This window comes from Verticillium nonalfalfae, assembly GCF_003724135.2.
Source record: "Verticillium nonalfalfae strain VnAa140/NRRL 66861 chromosome Unknown scaffold_96, whole genome shotgun sequence".
Taxonomy (NCBI): domain Eukaryota; kingdom Fungi; phylum Ascomycota; class Sordariomycetes; order Glomerellales; family Plectosphaerellaceae; genus Verticillium; species Verticillium nonalfalfae.
This window is the reverse complement of record NW_021167321.1, coordinates 93,261-113,881: the sequence shown is the minus strand read 5'-3', so window position 1 is coordinate 113,881 and position 20,621 is coordinate 93,261. Positions and strand designations below refer to the sequence as shown.

Below are 20,621 nucleotides of genomic sequence, written 5' to 3'. Positions count from 1 at the left end.
TTCCCCAGGTTGACTAGTGGATGAATGGTCCCAAGATCCTTTCGCGAAAGCATCGGAACTTGAAAAAAACCCGACAGAAGGCCGACATTGTCGTCCTTCTTCCACACGCAACCCTTTCTAAAAGACGGCAGTTGCGTGCGGGCCTGCTTCCAGACGCTTGTCAGCAGGATCCAGACAACACGGGTATGATGTGAATTCTCAGGGAATCTGCACTAACAAAAGACCCCCTTACAACTCTGATTTGCCAACATAGCATCCAAGGAGAGAAGCCTAACAGTATTTTCGTGTGGCTATACCCAACCCTCACGGAAGAAGCCTAATGCTGAGGATGTCTGGATAGTCGGCAGATGGCGGAGGCCGACTCTGTGGAAGCGAAGCTCTTTATCCATGGTATTCTCCACTGTTCCGCGTTGGCCATAAAAGCTCCGGTGCAACAGTGCGGCTAATAAGGGTGGATGCTATATAGACAAGGATGGTCATCACCAAGAGTGAGAGAGTCGCCGATCTTCTACCACAGTAGAGACGAGTACAACAGTTGATCCCGTAGGAGAAAAAGAACGTGTTGCGTATGATCCTTGTCAGCCAGAAAAGGAAGGCCGGCCTGTACAGCACACTGTAGTATGGATGGCTGGCTGGCAATGAGCGTGAACGATTCACCATTGCCACGGGGTGGATCATCGGTCTCCGAGTAGCGATCAGGAAGCTTGAGGGGCGTTTATTGAGGTACGAGTCCCGAGAGAAGCACGGATGATGACTCTAACGCAGGGACATGATCGCTGAGATGATCGAGGCAATCCCCAAATATGTCAAGGTCCAGGTATCTGCCGACATATCATCCTGTACGCTTGGGGAAACGATCGGTGGCACAAACGGCTTGCCATGAATCAAGGAGATGAGGACAGCAACCGGCAAGGGTGAAGATCAATCGCTTGGTACGAAGCGCATCGCGTCAAGGTACCCTGCGATGGCTTGTCAAGGCAGCGCTATCTTCTTCGCTCTGCGTCGGTGTGTCGGTTAGAGCTCCTGGCGCCCGCTATTTCAGTGTGTGCTGAGGCCGGAGGTTAGCTTATAGACCTTTGGCCTGGCCGTCACTTGTGTCTCAAGTTTGACAGGCCAGAACCGAGCTGCTACTTTTGCCAATGCACTCCACTGACTGGTGCGTCGCGCAGAGCGATTCAAGCCACTAGAATTCCCTGTTGTAGGTAGCTGGTGTTCCACAAAGCCTCGATCATGTCCCACAGGCGGCTGAACACTAGGCTTGTAGACGGAGGTGCCATTGATGCATCGTTGAGGATCAACTAAAGGAAATAGTGTCAAGGCTAGGAGATGCGACGAAGGCGGACGAACTTCAGACGACGCTGTTTGCTGTGTAAGTGGCAGAACGGTGGTGCTCAGCTGAGTGCTCCACTCCACGTTTGACGTACCCAAGGTAAGGGAAAGATGGGTCAGATGAGAAGCTCGACATGCAGTCCAGTCGGCGGTGATGCTACGCGGTGTCGACACCCACATGAAATTTTCACGAGATGAAGAGACGAAGAACAGGCAGAGCCGGCAGAATCAGGAGAGACTAGCAATGATTTTGCTCAAGGATTTTGCTCAAGGATTTTGCTCAAACCGCCCCTTCACAGGATGAGTTGGGCAACTGCGCAATCCAGCTTTCCATTGGGGACTGCGCACAACAATGAAGGCAACTCAGACCCAAGCACCCGTGCTTTCCTCCAAGACCTACCGACCCACGAAGGAAGGGGCACGCGACATAGGCGTACCTGTACCTGCCTTGCGACTCTGAGGTGCCTCGTAATGGCGGCAATTGGAGCCATGGCACATCACCACGTACACTCGTGTTACTTTCTTTCCTCCGTGAAAACCCCCTCTCCTACCCAGAACCCAGTTTCCTGAGGTGTAGGTACCTTCCATTGCCATGGACACCAACCTATTCCATCGCCCCTCTCAGGTGGCCTCAACCTCAACTGGAACGTCCATGTGGCAACTACTTGTCGACGTACCGACAATCCATGATTACGCTTTATCATCTGCCGTGATTCGACGGGCATTGAGCCTGGTCGGATGTCGCAGCTCCAGCATTCCAGTTTGCCCATTCCGCCGGCCTCCAGATCCCCTTGCTCCCCTGATCCATACCGGGAAGACTGGACCCCAACCTTCATGCTTCTGGCGAGAGTCCAGGGGTTTGCTGATGGTGCTGCAGTGCCTTGTGGGGCAGTTCCTACTCCCCTGCTCCCTGCTCCCTGCTCCCTGGTCGAACGCGCGCAAGCGTCTGGCCACAGGGCCAGACCTCGGCAGGCAGGACGTCAAGTTGTCGAAACGACGAGGACTGCGCTGGTCGCTTTCCCTATGGCCTTTTGTGGTGAGAGCACCTTTTCCGAAGTGGCGTCGAGACTGTCGCGACGATGGCAGAGTCGTGAATCGCTTCTTTCGCCGAAGCGATGCCCGACCCCACAGTCTCATGGCGGACTAGGCAACATGCAATAGGAGAGCTAGGTCCCGACGACACCGTCTCCAGTCGACAGTGGTGCATCCAATCTCATCAGCCATGTGGGTGTCATGAGTAGCCGACAGAACAGAGTTTTGGCTGATCCGAACTCCGACCTAACCGTCCCGCTTGCCGCTTGCCGCCACCGAGACTACCAATGACCACCACCACCACCCTGTGTTGCTTGCTCGCAGGACTGCACAAGACCAGCACCAGCTCTGTGGAAAACACCTCGCCAGCACAACTGAGACCACAGCCATGGCCACGGCTACGGCGCATGTATCCACCCTTGATCACTTCGCCCCGGCCACTGGTACCACACACACCAGGGCCGCCACAATTACGGCGAACAGCACGGCGGGAAATCCACACAGCCCACACCCTCTCTCTCACACCCATACACTCCATGCTTCTGCCCAACTAACAGCGGTCGACGTTGGCGGATGCATTGGCGGATGCATTGGCGGATGCAACCAGGCCATACCACTGGCTGGCCCAACACCCTCACAGCGCAATGCTCGGTTGTCGGCGGAGAAGCTTAGCTCTCCTACCGCCCGTGTTGCTGACGTGCTGGTTGAGATAGCCCAAGAAGTACCAAATCCCGCAGCGTCTGCCCGCGGAACCACCATCCCCTCCCTCCAAAATTGCAACCCACTGAGGGTGCAGCGCCGGCCGTCGTTGTGCCCACTTGTCAACCACGCCAGGACTCTGCTGGGGGAAACAACTCACATGAACTGGATCCTCCCCGTGGGAGGGGGGGGGGGGGGGGGGCCGAAACACCCTCTCCCAACTCTGCACACGCGGGCCCCAGTATCTTGAGCGCATAACGACCCACGGAATCCTGCTCTTGTTCTACCTGGCGTGGCCAGCTCGTAACCTCTTCCACTGTGGCTTCTGCCTCTCTTCTTCTTATGACCATATTGCCCACACTGCCTAGCTAATGATTCCACCATGCAGTGGGGAGTATGCGAACTTCGGCTTGTTCCATCGGCCCTTGCATCTGTTAACTCAAAGACTCTGTCCAGAGACTCAGAAACCCTCGACCCGATGAGACGGACGACCGCCGAATCCCAATTGCTATCGAGCAGTTGTCCTCGACTCTTTTACCGTTCAACACCGCACAACCACCTAACGATCGTACTTTACCATGGACTTGGAGATACGGCTTACTCTACTTGTCAAGGATGCAGCCAGCGCCACAAGCGTCCAGAAGCCCCAAGACAGCAGTGAAGTTAAGGTACCTCCACACTCGCCACACGGGGGACAAGACAAGTCATGTCCAGAAGCTCCAGGTATGTGAAATCGCCACATATGGCTTGTCCTTCTAGTTCCGCGTGCTTACCCTCTAACCCACCCCTGGTCAACAGCCAGCCCGTCTCGTGGATTGAACTGTTGGTCTAGCCAGCCGGCGCTGTTCCTTTCCGGCACCTTGCAGATTCCCGCGCTCCACAGGCGGGCCCCAAGAAAGCCCCAGCTCATTCCGATCCCCTGCCAGACGTGCCGGCCCCCCCAGCAATGCCCTCTGGCCGACGCCGACGCCGCCCAGGCATGTCCAGCAAGTGACTAGTTCAACACGCGGAAGCCTTGAATCGATCGAGAGCAACACAGTTTGCCGTACTACCCCTGCCCCCTGCGCTGCTCGCTGGCAACCGAACGCCAGCGCGCATCCTCTTCAGCGCCACGCGTGTGAAGGCGCCAGCAACCGTTGCCAGTGACAGTGCCTTGACCGATGCATCAACCGTGGCCTGTCAAGAACAAGCGCGCGCGGATTGTCTGCCACACTGCTCACTCTGCCTCTATTGCCTGGTCATCCAGTAGTGCATCAGTGGCTGTTTGCCCTTCACCAAGAGACGATGCCGATGTTGGACGAGGGGAGATGAAGATGACAGATACGATAACCTGATGGATGACTAAAAATAGCACCTCGAACGCAGCTGCGTGGTGCATCGGAGTGTGCAGTTGGTTTCCGGGGGTGTGTATGAGCCTTCATCACACGGCACTCCTGAGTCGTCCCCTACACAATCGTGGAGGTTGAACAATTTGCATGCAGCACTCACTTATTCATCCCTCCCTGCTGTGCCAACTCATGATCAAGTACCACGGACGTTGTGCCGAAAGTTATGACAGCATCGACCCGCCCATGGCGTGGCCCAAGCCATGCCTGCCACGAAACATCGACCACGGACCAGCGGCCTCTGGGCCGTGTCAGCTAAATCCCCGACGAGCAATGTGGCGGCGGTGGACAAGGCTCCAACACGTCGCAAACAGGCGGGGTGCCCAGCTGGCCGTCCGTCGTCCTGGACCGCGATACCGCCAGGTCCCGGCAACAGGTAAAGTCTGTCTCGTTTCGTTCCTCGACGCCTGATCCTGTCAGGGGATGACACCTTATTGTTGCCATGAGATCGTTGGCCAATTCTCCCTCATTCGGCCCACAGACCCTGTTGGAATGTCCCGGCAGTCATTCTCTCCAACTGTGGACTCCGTCTGGGTCCATTCCAAGTGAGCTGCGAGGAGGACTATGTTTCTGCACATCATTCTAAAATAGGATCAGCTCGGTTGGTGAACAGAGTTGACGGTTGAATACCTTGAAGGCGAGCGCAGGGCCACCCACATACTGCCTGCCCAAAGCCTGCTACGCCGCTCCATGCGAGGCCGCTGAGTGGACGACCCAGTATAGCCATCTCTGGAAAAGCTGCCGGCAGGGTTGCATGCTTCCTGAAGCGGCGGCACACCACAAGACACCACCCCTTCAATTCTCGCACCCCTGAGCTTACACTCGACCACCCGAAAACTTGAGTCAGCGCAATGAGTTGGAGCGCACGCCTGGCAGAATGATGAAGCGCGCTACACACACGCCGTAATGCTTGAATGTTGCCCGTACACGTCGCGACAAGGTCAACCCGGCCGGAACAGCTCAGATGTGTAGGCGGACGGTGCCGTCGTAGTACGGGACGCCGTTGTTGAGTCGCGGGCCAGGGACCCTGTTTTTTGGACTGAGTCGCCGTCCGTCCCCGAACCAGACCCTGGGCATCGAGGTCTCCTGGAGGCTCCTGGAGGGATACAAGGATCCAGAGGAGGATGCCAAGCCTTTTGACGAGCCAACAACAGGGCGAGTGACCAGGACCAGGCTCCCCAGTAACCATGTCACTCCCCTCTCAGTCGAAACACGTTAACGACTCTGGCTGATGAGCATCACTCACAGCCCTGCTCGTCTGCCAGCCCCTGCGCCGTGCTCGCAGCCAGGGGATCCTTGAAGGCCCTCCACCACTCCAGATAATTTTCCCGAATCTGCTTTAACGCGCGGAGGGCCCCGGATTCAGCCCGTGGCTCGATGGATCGCAGACCATCGTCACTAGCCGTGCCGACTACTCACACAGCGCCTGCGGCACCGACTGGTCCAGTGACGGCCGAGTATCTAACCCTGCCAGACCCTCTCGACACATTGCGCCAGCGTCTCTGCGATTCTGACACTCTCCCACTTCCCGTCTTCTCTTACGCGGCTAACTGACTTCGCCTGGCACTTGCTCAACGACCACGATTTCGACGCCAGCCACGCTCAGTATTATACCCTCCTCTGGCCACCTGATCTAGCCTCTCAACAACTTCCTCTGCCAGTTTCCCTTTCTCCGCCTGGCCCGATCTTGGACAACATTTTGCTGTATAACTTCGCGCCTTCTACCCCTACAGCCCACAGTTTCGACCTCGCAGGACAACGCCCGCTTGTGTCAGAGACTACAGTTTGTCACCAGTCCTTCATCCCATCATTTGCATGATTGCCGGTGGTAGCGTGTCTCTGTGCTTTTAGGCCCCGCGCGCATACCAGGACCAAAGAGAGAACCAGTTGGCCACCACGAACCTTCAAACCCGTTGAGGCAGCCCCGCCCCTCACCTGTTCATATTATCGCATGGCATATAGCCCGTCTTGTGACTGCTGTGAACCGGCAGACAACGGCTGTGCTGCGTTCCGGTCCGTCTAGATTGTTGGGTATCGATGGTCAGTTTGATCACAGTGCCAAGGTCGGACGACTAGACAGGCGGTAGCACCAGCAAAGCTCAAATTCCGGCCCTGAACGGGATACAGTCAAACAAATCACTATCCGCTGCATTTCGGGGGTACGCCTTCAACGAGAGTACACGTTCAGACCCCCCACTTGCACTTCGGATTTCTCACTTTGCACCTCGTCGCAGCAAGCATTGCCCCTACAGCTGTCGGAAGCGTGCCACGCAGGCGTTGGGATTCGCCCAGCAGCACGACGACGCTATACCGGCTATACAAGTGTGCCTACACGGCCACCAGCGACACTCTCATTTTAGCCTCCACCGTCAGTCTGCATGTTTCTCGACAGACAACTCCCTACTTTTCAACATCCAGGGGACATTTTGGGGGCCGTCCCGAGGCTCGCGACAGGGCATTGGTCTTCTACTCGGCCATCCGACATGGCTGCATCTGCATCGTCACACAACCCGTACTCTCGATCTCCAAACTTGTCACACCGGTCGTACGACTCCTCGTCGGTATCTTCCGCCCCGTCGCCGAGACCGACGAGCCAGTACTTCGGAGGAGGAGCAATGAACGCTGGCCCTAGAACGACGGCGGCACCGCCGCCTCAGCCTATTGGCATCCCTCCCCTGCCTTCCATTAACCAGAATACTTTTCAGTCGTACACTCCCATGACGGCCGGTTCGATGCTAGGACGGGACTCTCTACCATCGGCCGATTCCGTAGCCAGCACACCGGGGCCGTCCAATGCCTCCCTGCCGCCCATGTCCCAAGCGCAGAAGCGGGCCTACCGCCAACGCCGAAAGGACCCCAGCTGCGATGCCTGTCGGGAAAGGAAGGTCAAATGCGACGCTACGGAAACGAGCAGCTGCTCGGAGTGTTCCAGTCGCAGCGTCAAATGCCAGTTCACCAAGGAGACAAATCGGCGCATGTCGTCCATCAAGCAGGTGCAGGACCTCGAGAAGCAGATGGAGAGGTTACGGAGGGATAACGGTAACCTCAGACGCATGCTTCAGGAACGAGAGGGACAGATGGATGTGGACGCCGAGGGCATGGAGCATCTACCTCCTCAGCTGCCCGAGATGGGCGCGAATCCGAAGCGCAGAAAACGCCCGACTCCAATGCACGACCTTTCTACTGTCCGGTCGAACCTGCAGGCTTTCTCAAGAGGCATCTGGAAGTCCCCTGTGCAGTATCGACAGTCGGCGCCCAGTCCTCTCTTCGACCCGCAACGGCCAGAGCTCCCACCGCGGCAAACCACCGATCAACTTCTGCATTCCTTTTACGGCTCTGCGCATACAATGTTCCCCATTCTACACTGGCCAACATTTTCCAGTGGTGTTGACGACTTGTATCGTCTCGGCAGCCAGAAGTCCTTCCAACCTGCCTGGCTTTCGACCTTCTTCGCCGCGCTCGCCTTGGGCAGCTTGTTTGCCCCTGACCCGCACACACATCGAGCATATCGGGCTGCGGAGCTGCTCGAAGTGGCGCGCAACATGATTGATCCCTGGAACAACGACTACGCGTTGGAGAATGCACGTGCCTTTTTACTTATATCTGTTTGTCTCAACGAGATGAACCTCAAGTCGGCAGCCTGGACCTGGCTGGGAAGTGCCGTACGCATAGGCCAGGACCTCGAGCTCCATTCTGAGTCCGGGCCTTGGCCCGTCATAGAGGGGGAGATGAGGAGGAGGGTCTGGTGGACGACGTATATCTTGGATCGAAGTCTTGCTCTAGAGCTTGGCCGACCCATCATGATTGACGACAGCGACTGCGACGTATCGCTACCGGCTGGCGTGGACGACCACTACATTCACGAGGGGGGTATCGTTGTCCCCCCTGGAAGGGAGCCTCTGAACCACTCGCTTTTGGCCATAATCAACGTGGTTAGGTCGTATTCGGCCCTCATCAAGACCCTTGCGGCCCCCATGGTTGCGCCGTCCCGGCTCGCTACTTTCGACCAGACATTTGTCAACTACTGCCGCAGCTTTCCCCCGGCTTGTGACGCCTCCAGCGGGGCATCGCTGTCCCCGCATCTTCTCGCGCCGTATGCCTACGTCTTGCACGCGCGACTCGTACTGCACCGACATAATCTAGCCCCGACATGCCCCCCGGAGGTGCGCTTTGCCGCTATTGAGCAATGTACTCACACGGCGCTTGAAACGGCGGCACTTCTGATGCGGACAACGACGACCCTTGCTGACGGAGCTACGGCATTGCTCACGTCCCATATCTTCCGCTGCGCACTGTTTCTTGTATTTTCTGGTCACTGGGACCAAGCCGTCGTATGCGTTCGATCACTGGCCTCCATCGACGCGCGGAGAGATGTGGCTTTGCCTTGTGGAAGATTCCTCGCATTCTTCGTGACAACGTTGGGAGCGAAGCGTGCTGAACACGCCGCTCTCCTCGCAAGGGCAACGCCTCCCAGATCGACATTTGCACCCCCTCCACCTCCGCCTATGAGTGGTCCTCGGGCACTGCAAGATGCACTACTGCGGGATGAGGAGCTGCTCGCATATGTGAGCGCTGACCTCCAGGCTGCTCCCAACTGTGCTTGGGTCTGGGCGGGCGGAGAGCGTGAGGGCTTTCTCTCCCCCACATCACCAGGCACCATCATGTCAGGGGCAGGCGCTGGAAGCGGGCTCTTTAGTGCTCAGCAGAGAACTGGTCTCACAGATCAAGAGATCAGTGAGTGGGGTGGATGGAGTCGCTTGGACGCCGCAGTCAGGGGCTTGGCCTCTGGGAACTCAACGCCGACACCGACCTCTGCAACTTGGGCAGCACCGCTGCCACCAGCCATCAAGATTGAGGGTGGGGGTAGCTTCCCACCGCCGCCCACACCTGGCAGCGCCCCTTTGTTGAGCGCGGGGGTGATAAGCAGCAGCGGAAATAGCCCGTCAGCAAGCAGCGCGGCCCGGTCTCAAGATCGGCTGAGTATCGCCAACATTATCTAAGCTTACCTCACATGTCCAGACATCGGGGGCCTCTGAGCTTTTCTTGAGAAAGAAACACTTTGCTTTTTTGCTCCTGTCTTTCAAGAGTGTCTTTCTTTCACGATTCACGACGAAATCCGGCCTGTGATCGCGAGGTAGATTACCTTGCATAGGCAGCATGACGAGAGAGTCAGAACATTGTATGAGTAACTACCCGGGTTGAGCATAACTGGGACCTGGCAGACACGGGTGAGACGTGCGCTCCAAATACAAGGAACCACCCATTCCCCTTCTTTTTTTTTTTTTTTATATCAGGATCATGGCGGCATCCTTTCCTCTGCATATGGGCTCGGCGGAATGCGGCCCATACACCACATTCGCTCTTATCGTTCTCTTAATGTTTCCTGACGTGGCGCAGCCACAGCGAGCGAGTAAGGAAGAAAAGGGGGCGTAGGCCGGCCGGAGGGGTCTGAGGTCTGTCTATCTGGGGACTTGGTTGGACTTGATTGGTTGAATCAGTCGACCGGAACCTCGTCCGAGACATTACAACCATGTCTGAAATACAGCCTGGCGATCGCGAGATATCGTGTGCTGGGTTGTCTGCGTTTATGTCTCGATCATGTTTGGCGAATGGAGTAGGGATTGTTTTACGACCAATGCGCTAGCTGGTTAGTGATGGCGTGCCATCCAGTAGCTCCGGCTGCTCCAATTTCAGCTTCATTACATGTTTCTCCTCCGAGATCTCGAGTGTGCATGTATGTGTGTGCGTGTGCGTAGGTGGGTGGGTGCGCGCACTACCATGTGTCGAGACAAATATTCACTGCCCTGGCATTCCCCTCTTCGTTGGCAGGTCGAGCACGTTGCACAATGTCGAAACCGACCGATGTTCAAAAGACAGAATCTAGTCCCATGGCAGCGTCCCATCACATTGCGGAAAGTCAATTTTAAGGCTGGCTGGAGTCTTCGTGCACTGCTTTTTCACACATCCATCCCCCCCCCCCTGGTTTCCCTGCATATTGTCAATGATACTTGGTCCAGGTGGTAAACCTAAGTAGGTAGCCACTGGTCACGAATGTTGCGTCAAGTCGATTTCGTGCCGCGCCGTCTCCGTTTCCGACTGGCCGGCTAACTAGGGTCGCCAGAAGTGGAGCCAGAAGCGCGGGTGGGAGCCGGTTCCGCGAACCTGGTCACACCGACATCCCTTCATCACTCGTCACGAGTTGGGGGGTGGAGACAAGGGTCTCGCTTCTCTCTGGCTGGCCACATCCCTTGGCCCCTAGCATGTGCTATGCAGTGTGTAGGACAGTTGCCTAGTGGTTTACGGAGCAGTCAAGTTTATATTTCACTTACGATGCGACGGCCTTTCGCGTTTACTAGTTCCGAGCTCGGTGGCTCTGTTCATTTCATGATGCATACAATGTTCTAGTGACTTCTCTTGTTCTCCATGTGCCAACCCATGAAATATGCACATCGTGATTCCTGCCTGCGTGGGTACCTGCCCAGCCGACCTCTCATCCGTCCGTTGTATCCATAGAGTCGCCCAAAACCTTGGCCTTAGCAGCCTCAATCTTCTCCGCCTTCCAGGCTTCGATCCTGTCCCGCAGAGCCTGGTCAGGCACCACGTCCTCGATCGTCATCGGCTGACGTGTAAAGGGGTCCTTGGGGTCAGACAGAAGGTGCTGCATAATGGTCGAGCGATCGACGACATGCTGTGAAGGCAGGATGACGGGGTCCTTCATCAGGTCACCGAGGATGGGATCCTCAAAGTCTGCAGGGATCTCGCCGAGATCTAGTTCCGCCTGGTCGGCGATGGCCTTGGACTCCTTGAAGCTGTTCTTGAGGGCATCAAACTTTTTCAGCTCGACATCGTCCTTCATGTGGCGCTTCATCAGAATGAACCCTGCCTTGTCAAAAGTTTCAGGCTTGTACGAGCGTCCGTCGGCGGCGACGGCGTCGATGAAGGCCTGCGAGTTGGCAAGGTTGAGGTAAATATCGACAAAGTCGGACAGCAGCACTCGCGGCTGAAAGTGATATTTGGAAGGATCATTAACCTTCAATTGGCCCATCTTGGGGCCCGCCAGCGTCTCGAGGTTGTAGTTGAGCATGCTCGCTAACCGCTGCACAATCTCTGGCATTGTGAAAGCATCGGCGAGTGCCGAGGTGAAGAGCTTCATCATGGCCAGGGTCTCATTGGCCAGCTGCATATAGGATCCGGCCTGACCTTCCAGAGTCTGCAGCTCCTCGAGCTTCTTTTCGCGATCTTCAGGCGTCATGCCGGGATTCTGTTCTAGCTCAGCTTGCAGCTGATGAATCTTGGGGAACTTGGTCAAGGCTTCGTCAAGCACATAGGTGGCATCATTGAGAAGCAAGTTGACGAATTGAACAAAAAACTGTCGGTTGACCTTGCTCTCGCGTGCAAGCTGCTCCCTGTACACGTCGTTGCCCCAGACACACTTGATGACCTGGAAAATCTCGTACCGAATGTTGAACTTGTCATAGAACTGCGTGTGTGCACCCGTGGACTCGGCCTCAATGTAAAACTTCATCAGGGCCCGGAGAAGATGCTTGTTGGCGAATTTTGAGCCATACAGCTGGTCGCCGAGAACCCCTTTCTTGAAGTGAGAGAACGGCCAGGTTCCGGAAAAGAGAAGTGTGACTAAGGAGGACTTGAGATATGGGTTCTTGATGAACTCTGATGATTGAAGGAATGCAATGCAGAGAGCAATCATTTCGCTGCCGACAGCTGACGGCATAATCTGAGGTAGGTATCTGCATGGCGATCAGTATACACGATGGAGGCGCTTCACTCAGCTCAAAACCACTTACCGGTATACGAATTTGAAGTTGTCTACCACGTCCTGTAGAGCATATTCAGGCAGACACGCGAACGCCTCCGGCTGGGGCGAAGGCAACGGGAGTGCTAGGTCCTTCTCCGGTGTGTAGGCTGATTGGCTGGCAAGACGCAGCATCCAAACCGCGACATACTTCATGAACCGCAAGGATAATTCTTGCATCTTATCGTCGAGAAAAACACCCTCAATAGCGTTCTTGGACGCGATTGCCTTCTCCAATACATCTGTATGCCTTTTGAGGCTGACTTCGAACATGGCAAGTCGAGCAGGATTCTCGTTATCATTAGCAATGACATCGTTCATCGTTAAATTTCGTATACTCACATTAGCCAGTTTGTATCGCTCCGCCTCCATGGCCGTGATATGCTTTTCGTAGAACTTTATGTCTCGGTCCAATGATTTCAGCTTCGAGTTGGTCGCGCCGCTGCCGTAGTGATGGGCAGCCAGAGCCAGGAAAAAAACCTCGGATATGAAGTTGGAGCTCTTGGAATCTGCGTTGGCGTAGAAGGCGTCTGAGGCGGCTTGGTCGGCGTTAATCTTGGTCTCGTCCTTGATACTTACCCTAGGGTTGCGCCTGAAATAGTCAACCTCGATCCTGTCAACCTTGGAAAAGGTTGTGTCCATGAAGGGCGAACAGAAGCGGTCGAGAATGACAGTCAAGTTGACCATGAAGCCGTCTGAAGAGACCTCCCGAGGATCGACCTGGATGGCTCTTCGCTTGTGATTAGTGTTGACTCCGAGGGCGCACCAGTCGAGCATGCGGTTTCTCGTATCAGAGTCAGAACGAATGAAGGCGTTGGCAATCGCGAAAAGCTCATCCTGATATACCCGCAGAATGGCACGAAGAGCATCTTGTGACTGCGCTGCCCTCCCCTTATCGAGTGAGCGAGGGTTCGGGAAGTATGTCAGGCTGACCTCGGACTGAAGCGGCGACAGTCGGAAGAAAGGGCCGAGTATGGTCTTCCTCTCCACTTCTGGGCCAGTGGTGGCTGACAGAAACATTTCGTGCTCGGAAACCGCCCTTAGCAGAGGAGGGAATTTTGCATAAAAGGACAGGGCCTGGGTAGGTCAGCAAAAGCTACGCCGCCATAAGCAATGTAACTCACGTTCAAGTAGGGCCGGTAATCAGACTCCATGCTCATATCAGACAGCTTCACGCTGATAGCAGCCATTGCATCTGCAAACACGGCGGGGTACTGCTCGTCCTCCGGAAATCGGGAAATAACGTCCTTGGTGAAGTCGATGGAGATAGAATCCTCGTGTTCTTGGCTTCTGAGGAGAAATGTTACGAGGTCATCGGGCTGGGGTCGCCTGGGCAGACAGTCAATAAGGAGTCGGGTCGAGAAGTTCAACCCCCAGAGCGTACATACCCGAACAGATCAGGAATCGTCAGCGCAAAGAGACAGTAGCTCATACAGAGTCTCTTCGCCTCCTCCAAAACCTCTCTCTTCTGCTTCTCGCCATCCTTGAGCAAGGCCATTGTTCGACTGACTCTCTTCCAGCATGGTAGCAAGTACCGAAGAAGTGGTGTCGCGTGCGGTTGCGCCGTAGCTGCCTCCAACAACGTCGTATCGAGGACTGCCACGGTGAACTTGGCGGGCGCACCGACCTCGGCAAGTTCGGAGGCTACGCCTGGCAGGAATGTGGTTTGGTGGCCGTGGCCGTCATCCGTTTGACTGGAATTCAAGGTAATTCGGAATAACGAACTGACGGTGCGGTGGGTATAATCATCGATAGACTCCTCGGGCGCCATGTTGGGCTTTTTGGTTGCCGGCTGCGTGGCCTGTGGGCGGTCATCAATCTTCGCAGCGGCCCGCTTATGCGATCGATCCGGGATGGTCGAGGACGGGGAGGAAGAGACTTGCGGTTTGTCTGCTGGTGTCGGCGTAACGTTGATCTTGCGCTTCTCGCTCGCCTGGGCGGCCGGCGATGCGCGTTGTTCGGGAGTCGGTGCTGACAGAGTTGTGGACGTGCCCTCTGGCTTAGTAGAGGGGCCGCTTTCTTCGGAGGGTTTCGGTGAAGCTGTGCCTAATTTGGCAAGCCGCCTCAGGCGGATCTGAGAGGGGACAAAAATGGTCAGCTATTAAAACTTCCGCGGTGGGCGGTTCAGAACCAGATGGAACCAAGCTTGGTAGCTTGGTAATCCCGAGGCTGAGAGACAAACTTGTTCCATGGTGTTGCGGTCTGGAGCATCCGGTGTGGCTTCCGGGAGCTGGCTGGGATCCTGTGAGGGGTCCATTATGGCAGCTGCTTATGCTTTCGTAGAGAAGACAATCGCCGCGGGATGAGGGTTGAGGCACGCGAGGTTGAAGATGGAGAAGGCGTTACAGGGTCCGCGATGACGAAGTCGAAGTGGTGGTGGCCGACAGGTGGTAGCGTAAAGAAAGTGGGGTCCTGAAGCTCCCACTGACTGGTGGGTCCTCGCCTTGTTCAGTTGGAGGTGGGGGCGAAGGCGAAGGCGCGGGGAGGAAAGTCCGCCAAAGTCCGATACATACCTACCTACCTAGGTACCTATCTTTTCATCTTGCGCGTCAGACGGAGTCTTCATGGACTTGGCGGCACAGGTTCAACTCCGCAATGAAAGCCATCTCTGTCCCGAAAGCAAAATACATTGGCGAAGAGGAAAAAAGGCTAGAATACAGTTCAAAGAGGAAGTCTGAGGCTGAGAGACATCGTGGCCCACAGACGAAAGGGTATTTCCCATGCAGCTCCCAAAAACGCCGCTGACAATGCATCACCTACCCGAACCGCAACGACCTCAGAGTCGCGGGACGCCGTTAGACCCATCACTCAATCTTCTCAGAGTTGGCGGACCCTCTGCCTCGCTGTCCGAGCCCCCTCTCCCACGGCCGACTATCCTGACCGTTCCCCCGCCACCATTGCTTCCCCCAGTACTCGAAGAACCTCCAGAGCCAGCGGCTGAGGCACCTCCCATGGTCCGGTTTGCCAGTCGACTGCGCTCTACTTCTTCGCGGCTTTTATTCATGAGCCAGGCCACGTGCATCTTTAGGATACCGAGGTTGCTGCGTATCTCCGTGATCTCGTTTTTAATGGGCATAACCTCGTTGAGAACCATCACTGTTTGCCGGCCCTCAAGGTCAGTCAGGTCCTTCTTGACTGTTTCGATGCGGCGCTCGACGTCTTCGTAAACACCCATGACAGCCTCTTCGGCGGTTCCGATCTTACGACTATAGGGGCTCAGGCGCATAATGTCTAAGGAGCTGCCGCTCTGCTGCTCCTGGAACTGACGTTGCAGCTCTTCAATCTGTTTGTCCCGCCTGTCGTTCTCACGTTGCAGTCGCTTCATCTCGGCTTCCTGCCGCTTGAGGGTCTGCCCGATGACGTCGCAGACTTGATAGGGGCAGCTCTCATGGTGGTTGCGCAGCTGCTGACGCTTGGCGGTCTGTCGGCAGCCAAAATCTGTGTACTTGCAGGGCGCCGCAAACTCTAGGCACTCGTCCAGGACATGCTTGTTCATAGCAGGCATAGGAACCATCTCGTCGCAAAAGATGCAGGCCTTGGTATTGCGAGTGCAGGCCTTGGATAGGTGCTCATGTAAAACGGCGCGCTCGACGAGGCCTTCGCAGTGCTCGCAGGCCACCTCCTCGTGAAGACATGTCGACTCATTCTGGTAGAGCAGCCACCTAGGGAGTCTTTTATCGCAACCAGGATCCGGACAGGACATCATGGTATATTCGCACTTGTCGTGGACATGCACAAGGACGTCCTCCCGTTTGACCTGTTCGGCGCAGCCCCTTTCGGTATTTGGGCACTCGACAATGAGGTTATCGAGCAGATTCCGGATCAACCTGGAGGCAGGAGCGATATGCTTGACACGAAAGGTTCTTCTATCGACGGGACAGGTGTGGCTGGCCTCGCAAGCTTGCTTGAGACAGGCGTTGCAAAAGGTATGGTCACACGTGGTAGTAACAGGCGTAACGAAAGGTGCCTTGCAGATTGGGCAGGTCAGATTGTCATCAACCGCCTCAGGGTAGACGAGGGCGGAGAAGTCGACAAGCTCGAGAGCTGTCTCGGGACTGATGCCGGCATGGCGCGTGTACTCAGGCTCCAGTAGGTTTTCGACAGGCCATCGGTTGGGGGGATGGGTCAGAGGCATGGATATGTCTCTGAGATTCGGACCGTCGAAGGCGGCATCACCATGCCCTTCTTGACCACCTAGATCCGGAAACGTGTGAGGATCCGACATGTGAGGATGTCGAACAGGGGCAGCGGCGCCCGGCGCCTCGGTGGCAGATTGTCGAGCGATGCGTCGCAGGGACCGTAGGCTAAGTCGGTGAGCACTTTCGTTGGCAGACCTCGTGCTGGCGGGCAGGCCAAGGCTGAATGGCGTGCCGGCACCGGCGCCGGTGCCGGTGGTTGGTGTCAAGGGAATAGTATCACGGTCGGACCGGGTTGCTTCTGCTACAGTATTGGCAATGCGCCGCGCGGTGTCAAAGTGCAAGCCGTAGTCTTCGGGGGCAGGGTTGGTTTGAGAAGGTGGCATGACGTCGATCGTCGTGGCGATAATGACGGCAGTAATGGCGGCGGTGACAGTGTGTGCGACCGAGGCATGCGATACTGCATCTACGTTCGTCAGTGGTAGGAAGGTATCCGCATGGCGTGGGACTGTGAAGATGCGGTATACACAGGTAGTGAAGGGGTCGTGGGTAGGGAGAGAGGTTGGCCGGAAGGTAAGGGAAGGAAGGCCAAGTCAGGTACCATTCAGTCGAGAGGCTACAGAGGGGCGCGCGCGCGCACCGGCCGGCGGGGTTGACGTTTTTGCGGCTCCACGAAAGCGACGTGCCGGTGACGACACTGAAAGCCGAGGGCAACTGGCGATGGACCGAAGCCACTAAGATCCAGGGTTCATCCACTCGTGCGTTTGCCCGTGGGCCCCTGCCCTGCCCTTCCCTTCCCTTCCCTTGTAATGACTGGCAGGGAGGGAAGAGGGGAACGACTGAAAGGGAAGGGGTCCCTGCCACTCGCACGATGTACGACGGCAGGGGACTCGGCAGCACCTGCTAATGACAAGTCTTTGCTGGTCTCACCTGCCAATGCCTACGTCTGACGGTCGCGTCGACTGTCTCCACCCAAAAAGCGACGACGATCGCGACGCCCATAGCTCTTCCACAGCTGTTCGACACATCACAATGGCACGCGTTGAGAGAACATGTGCACCGGCTGACCACTCTGGTCAATGACACAAGCACCTTCTTCTGTCTACTTGTACCTCAGTACCAGGCTGTCACAAACCATCTCCCTTCACTGGACTCGCAGCAACCGCCGGCCTGATGTCCCGTGGGGGCCAAACCGCTGTAACCGCCTGTTGTCGACAAGGATTGCGTACGCTGCATGCACCAAAGATCCTTCAGCTGCGTTTCAGTCCCTTTCTCACTCACTTGTGCGTCGACCGCCTCCACGAAACAAGGGGTACGACAGAACAAATGGCCGGCCACGTCCATGATCCTAGGCCGAGCCGTTTCGGCTGCCCTCAGCCTTGCGGCCTAGATCACAACAGCTGACGATAAAACTGCTGACGTCCTTGGTCCTCGTTTTCTCTCCTCCTCTTCTTCAGCTTTCAGTCGTCTTCTCTTTTCACCTTTGCCCATGCCATATCCAGCTGTCTGTCGCTGCTCTAGACCGCCTACATTGACGAAGGACAACCGTTGCAATGCCCAAAAAGAAGTCGCCTCAGGAACAGCTGTCAGCTTTTTGGTCCAGCTTCCACTCCAGGTCTCCCGGAAAAGTCACCTCCATCTTTCCCCGTGCCCTGTACGCAAACCTTCTGCCATCCTTGGATGCCAACCATCCCAAATGGCGCACCAATGAGCACTCCACCTCCCGCAACGCCCAGGAGTCGTACGAGGCAGCCGCGTGTGAGTGCCGTGCCCGCGTTCGCCGCATCGTCCGCGAGTGTGAACGCACCAATGAGAAGTTCACCGATCCCGATTTCGACATTGAACGCGATCCCAGCAATAATTGCCTCAATCGCCTCATCCGCGACGATGCTCAAGTCGTGGCCAATGATCAGTACATCGAGGACGATCCCAGGGCTGCTCCAGGGATGGCGACGACCACCAGTCGGGAGTTCTGTGATGCGAAACCTGGCTTGCAAAACTGTCGTCCTGGCGCCGGCGTTGAGTATAGCTTTGGCTCGATTCACCGTGTTGACTGGATCTTTGAGAACCCTCAGTTTACCATTAACGGGTTCTCCTCGTCTGATATCAAGCAGGGCAGCGCTGGTGACTGCTGGTGGCTTGCTGCCATTGCCACCATAGCCCACCGCCGTGACCTGATGGACCGCGTCTGTGTCGCTCGCGACGAGGAGTGCGGCGTCTACGGTTTCGTCTTTCAACGAGACGGCGAGTGGGTCTCAACGGTCATCGACGACAACCTTTATCTCAAAATGAAGGACTTTTCCGACTACCACGCCAATGTCTATGATCATACGGGCCATAGGTCAAGAACATGGCGCAAACGCTATCAAACTGGTAGCGAGGCACTGTACTTTGCCAGATGTGACGACCCCAACGAGACGTGGCTTCCGTTGCTCGAAAAGGCGTTTGCCAAGTGCCATGGTGACTATGAGTCTCTGACGGGGGGCTGGCCTGGCGAAGCTGTCGAAGACATGACTGGCGGCGTTACCACGACAGTCATGTCGAACCGCGTATTGCGCCGCGACAAGCTTTGGAGGGAACTCGCGAGCACTGACGGAGGCTTCGTGTTCTCGCTAGCTGCAATGGGCTCAAGCTGCTACTCAGAGCGAAACGGCATCGCCATGAGTCATGCCTACTCCATCTTGCAGTCGAGAGAGGAATCGGACGAGGAGGGCCGGCGCGTTCGTCTTGTCAAAATTCGAAATCCTTGGGGCCAGCGCACCGAGAGGGGCCTCGGCGAATGGGCTGGCGCCTGGTCTGACGGCTCCAAGGAGTGGACACCGTATTGGCTCGCAAAGCTTGGCCACGAATTTGGTGACGATGGTATATTCTGGATGTCATTTGACGACATGCTTCAGACGTTTAGCCATATACATCGTACACGGCTCTTTGACGAGCGGTGGACCGTCGTGCAGCGATGGACAGCCGCGCACGTCGCATGGGTCACGGGCTATCTGCAATCAAAATTCGTACTCGAGGTCAAAGAAGCTGGACTCGTGGTGCTGGTCCTCGCACAGCTTGACGATAGGTACTTCGAGGGCTTCGCTGGCGGATACAGTTATGAGCTACACTTCACGTTGCAGAAAGCAGGGGCTGGCAAGGGAGGGCAGGGCGATCAGATCTGCCGCGTGCGACCCGCTCACGAGATGGAGAATCGGAGTGTCAGCTGTGAGGTTGAACTAGAGGCGGGTCGATACGAGGTCCTCCCGATAATCACAGCTACGCGCGAGAAGGACGCGTTGAGCGTTGGAGACCTTGTCAAGAAGTACGCCGACGTGAACCCGCAAAAGCTGCGCCAGGTGGGCATGCAATATGACCTTGCCCATGCCAAGGGAGGCGTACCGGACGAAGACGGCGTGCTAGAGAGCAAGAAGACCGAGCTCAAGCGGAAGAAAGCCGAGAAGAAGAAAAGGATGGCAGACAAGAAACAAAAGGCGAAGACCGAGAAACAGAAGCAGCGCGCTTTAAAAAGGGCAAAGAGGGCTATGAGAAAGGCTAAAGAGGCTATTGACGAAGCAGTTAACGGCAATGATTCTGGAGATGGCGTGAATGGGGCCCAATGTCGCGCAACGAACACGAACACCTCCACCGACACAAATGGAGAGCAAGACAAGAAGGATATAGATTCCTCTCAAGCCGCCAAGGGCATTAATGACGATACCGTTGACGATCCCACGTCCACGGCGGACTCAACAGCCATTGAGCAGGAATCGAAACACAATGTTGACGAGCATGCGAAACCTACCGACGATATTGCGAAACCTATCGACGATATTGCGAAACCCGCCGACGACGAAACGACACCCCCCGCGACTGCTGCGGTTACAACCACTCTGCTGACGCCCCCGTGCCAGAGCCCTGCGAGTCAGTCGGGTGGAAAAGAGCAAGAAACCACGGCAACTATTCAACCTGCTGAAACAGAGGCGGCAACGGAGACTGAGAAAATCGATTCTGAAGATTCTGATTCCGAGTCATCGTCCGAGTCTGACACCGAATCGGACACGGACTCGGATTCTAGCCATGACAGCAGCGATGACGCCGAAACGCCGTGGAATGCCGTTTGCGTTATCGGGCTTCGCGTTTACGCCCGTGATCCCTACGTGTCGGTGTCGCTGGTCAAGCCTGGCGACGATTTTGAAGGGGCGGCCTTATCGGTCGATGGGGCGCCTGCGGGTGCCACAATGTGAG

General features: G+C 56.2%; 4 protein-coding genes across 4 annotated transcripts; 2 read left to right on the top strand and 2 right to left on the bottom strand.

The window, feature by feature from the left end:
• Positions 1-6,928: 6,928 nt before the first annotated feature.
• On the top strand, positions 6,929-9,445 carry D7B24_009532 (uncharacterized protein; the record flags this gene model as incomplete). Its single annotated transcript, XM_028643604.1, has 1 exon — positions 6,929-9,445. One exon carries the CDS (start codon positions 6,929-6,931, stop codon positions 9,443-9,445), a length of 2,517 nt encoding a protein of 838 aa, XP_028492867.1.
• Positions 9,446-10,935: 1,490 nt separating this feature from the next.
• D7B24_009531 (uncharacterized protein) lies at positions 10,936-14,515 on the bottom strand (the record flags this gene model as incomplete). The annotated part of the gene is made up of 6 exons (XM_028643603.1): positions 10,936-12,193; positions 12,251-12,549; positions 12,601-13,335; positions 13,383-13,587; positions 13,647-14,332; positions 14,441-14,515. 6 exons carry the CDS (start codon positions 14,513-14,515, stop codon positions 10,936-10,938), a joined length of 3,258 nt encoding a protein of 1,085 aa, XP_028492866.1.
• Positions 14,516-15,034: 519 nt separating this feature from the next.
• D7B24_009530 (uncharacterized protein) lies at positions 15,035-16,780 on the bottom strand (the record flags this gene model as incomplete). The annotated part of the gene is made up of 1 exon (XM_028643602.1): positions 15,035-16,780. One exon carries the CDS (start codon positions 16,778-16,780, stop codon positions 15,035-15,037), a length of 1,746 nt encoding a protein of 581 aa, XP_028492865.1.
• Positions 16,781-17,947: 1,167 nt separating this feature from the next.
• D7B24_009529 (uncharacterized protein) lies at positions 17,948-20,620 on the top strand (the record flags this gene model as incomplete). Its single annotated transcript, XM_028643601.1, has 1 exon — positions 17,948-20,620. The coding sequence occupies one exon, from the start codon at positions 17,948-17,950 to the stop codon at positions 20,618-20,620; it is 2,673 nt and encodes an 890-aa protein (XP_028492864.1).
• Between the last annotated feature and the right edge of the window lies 1 nt (position 20,621).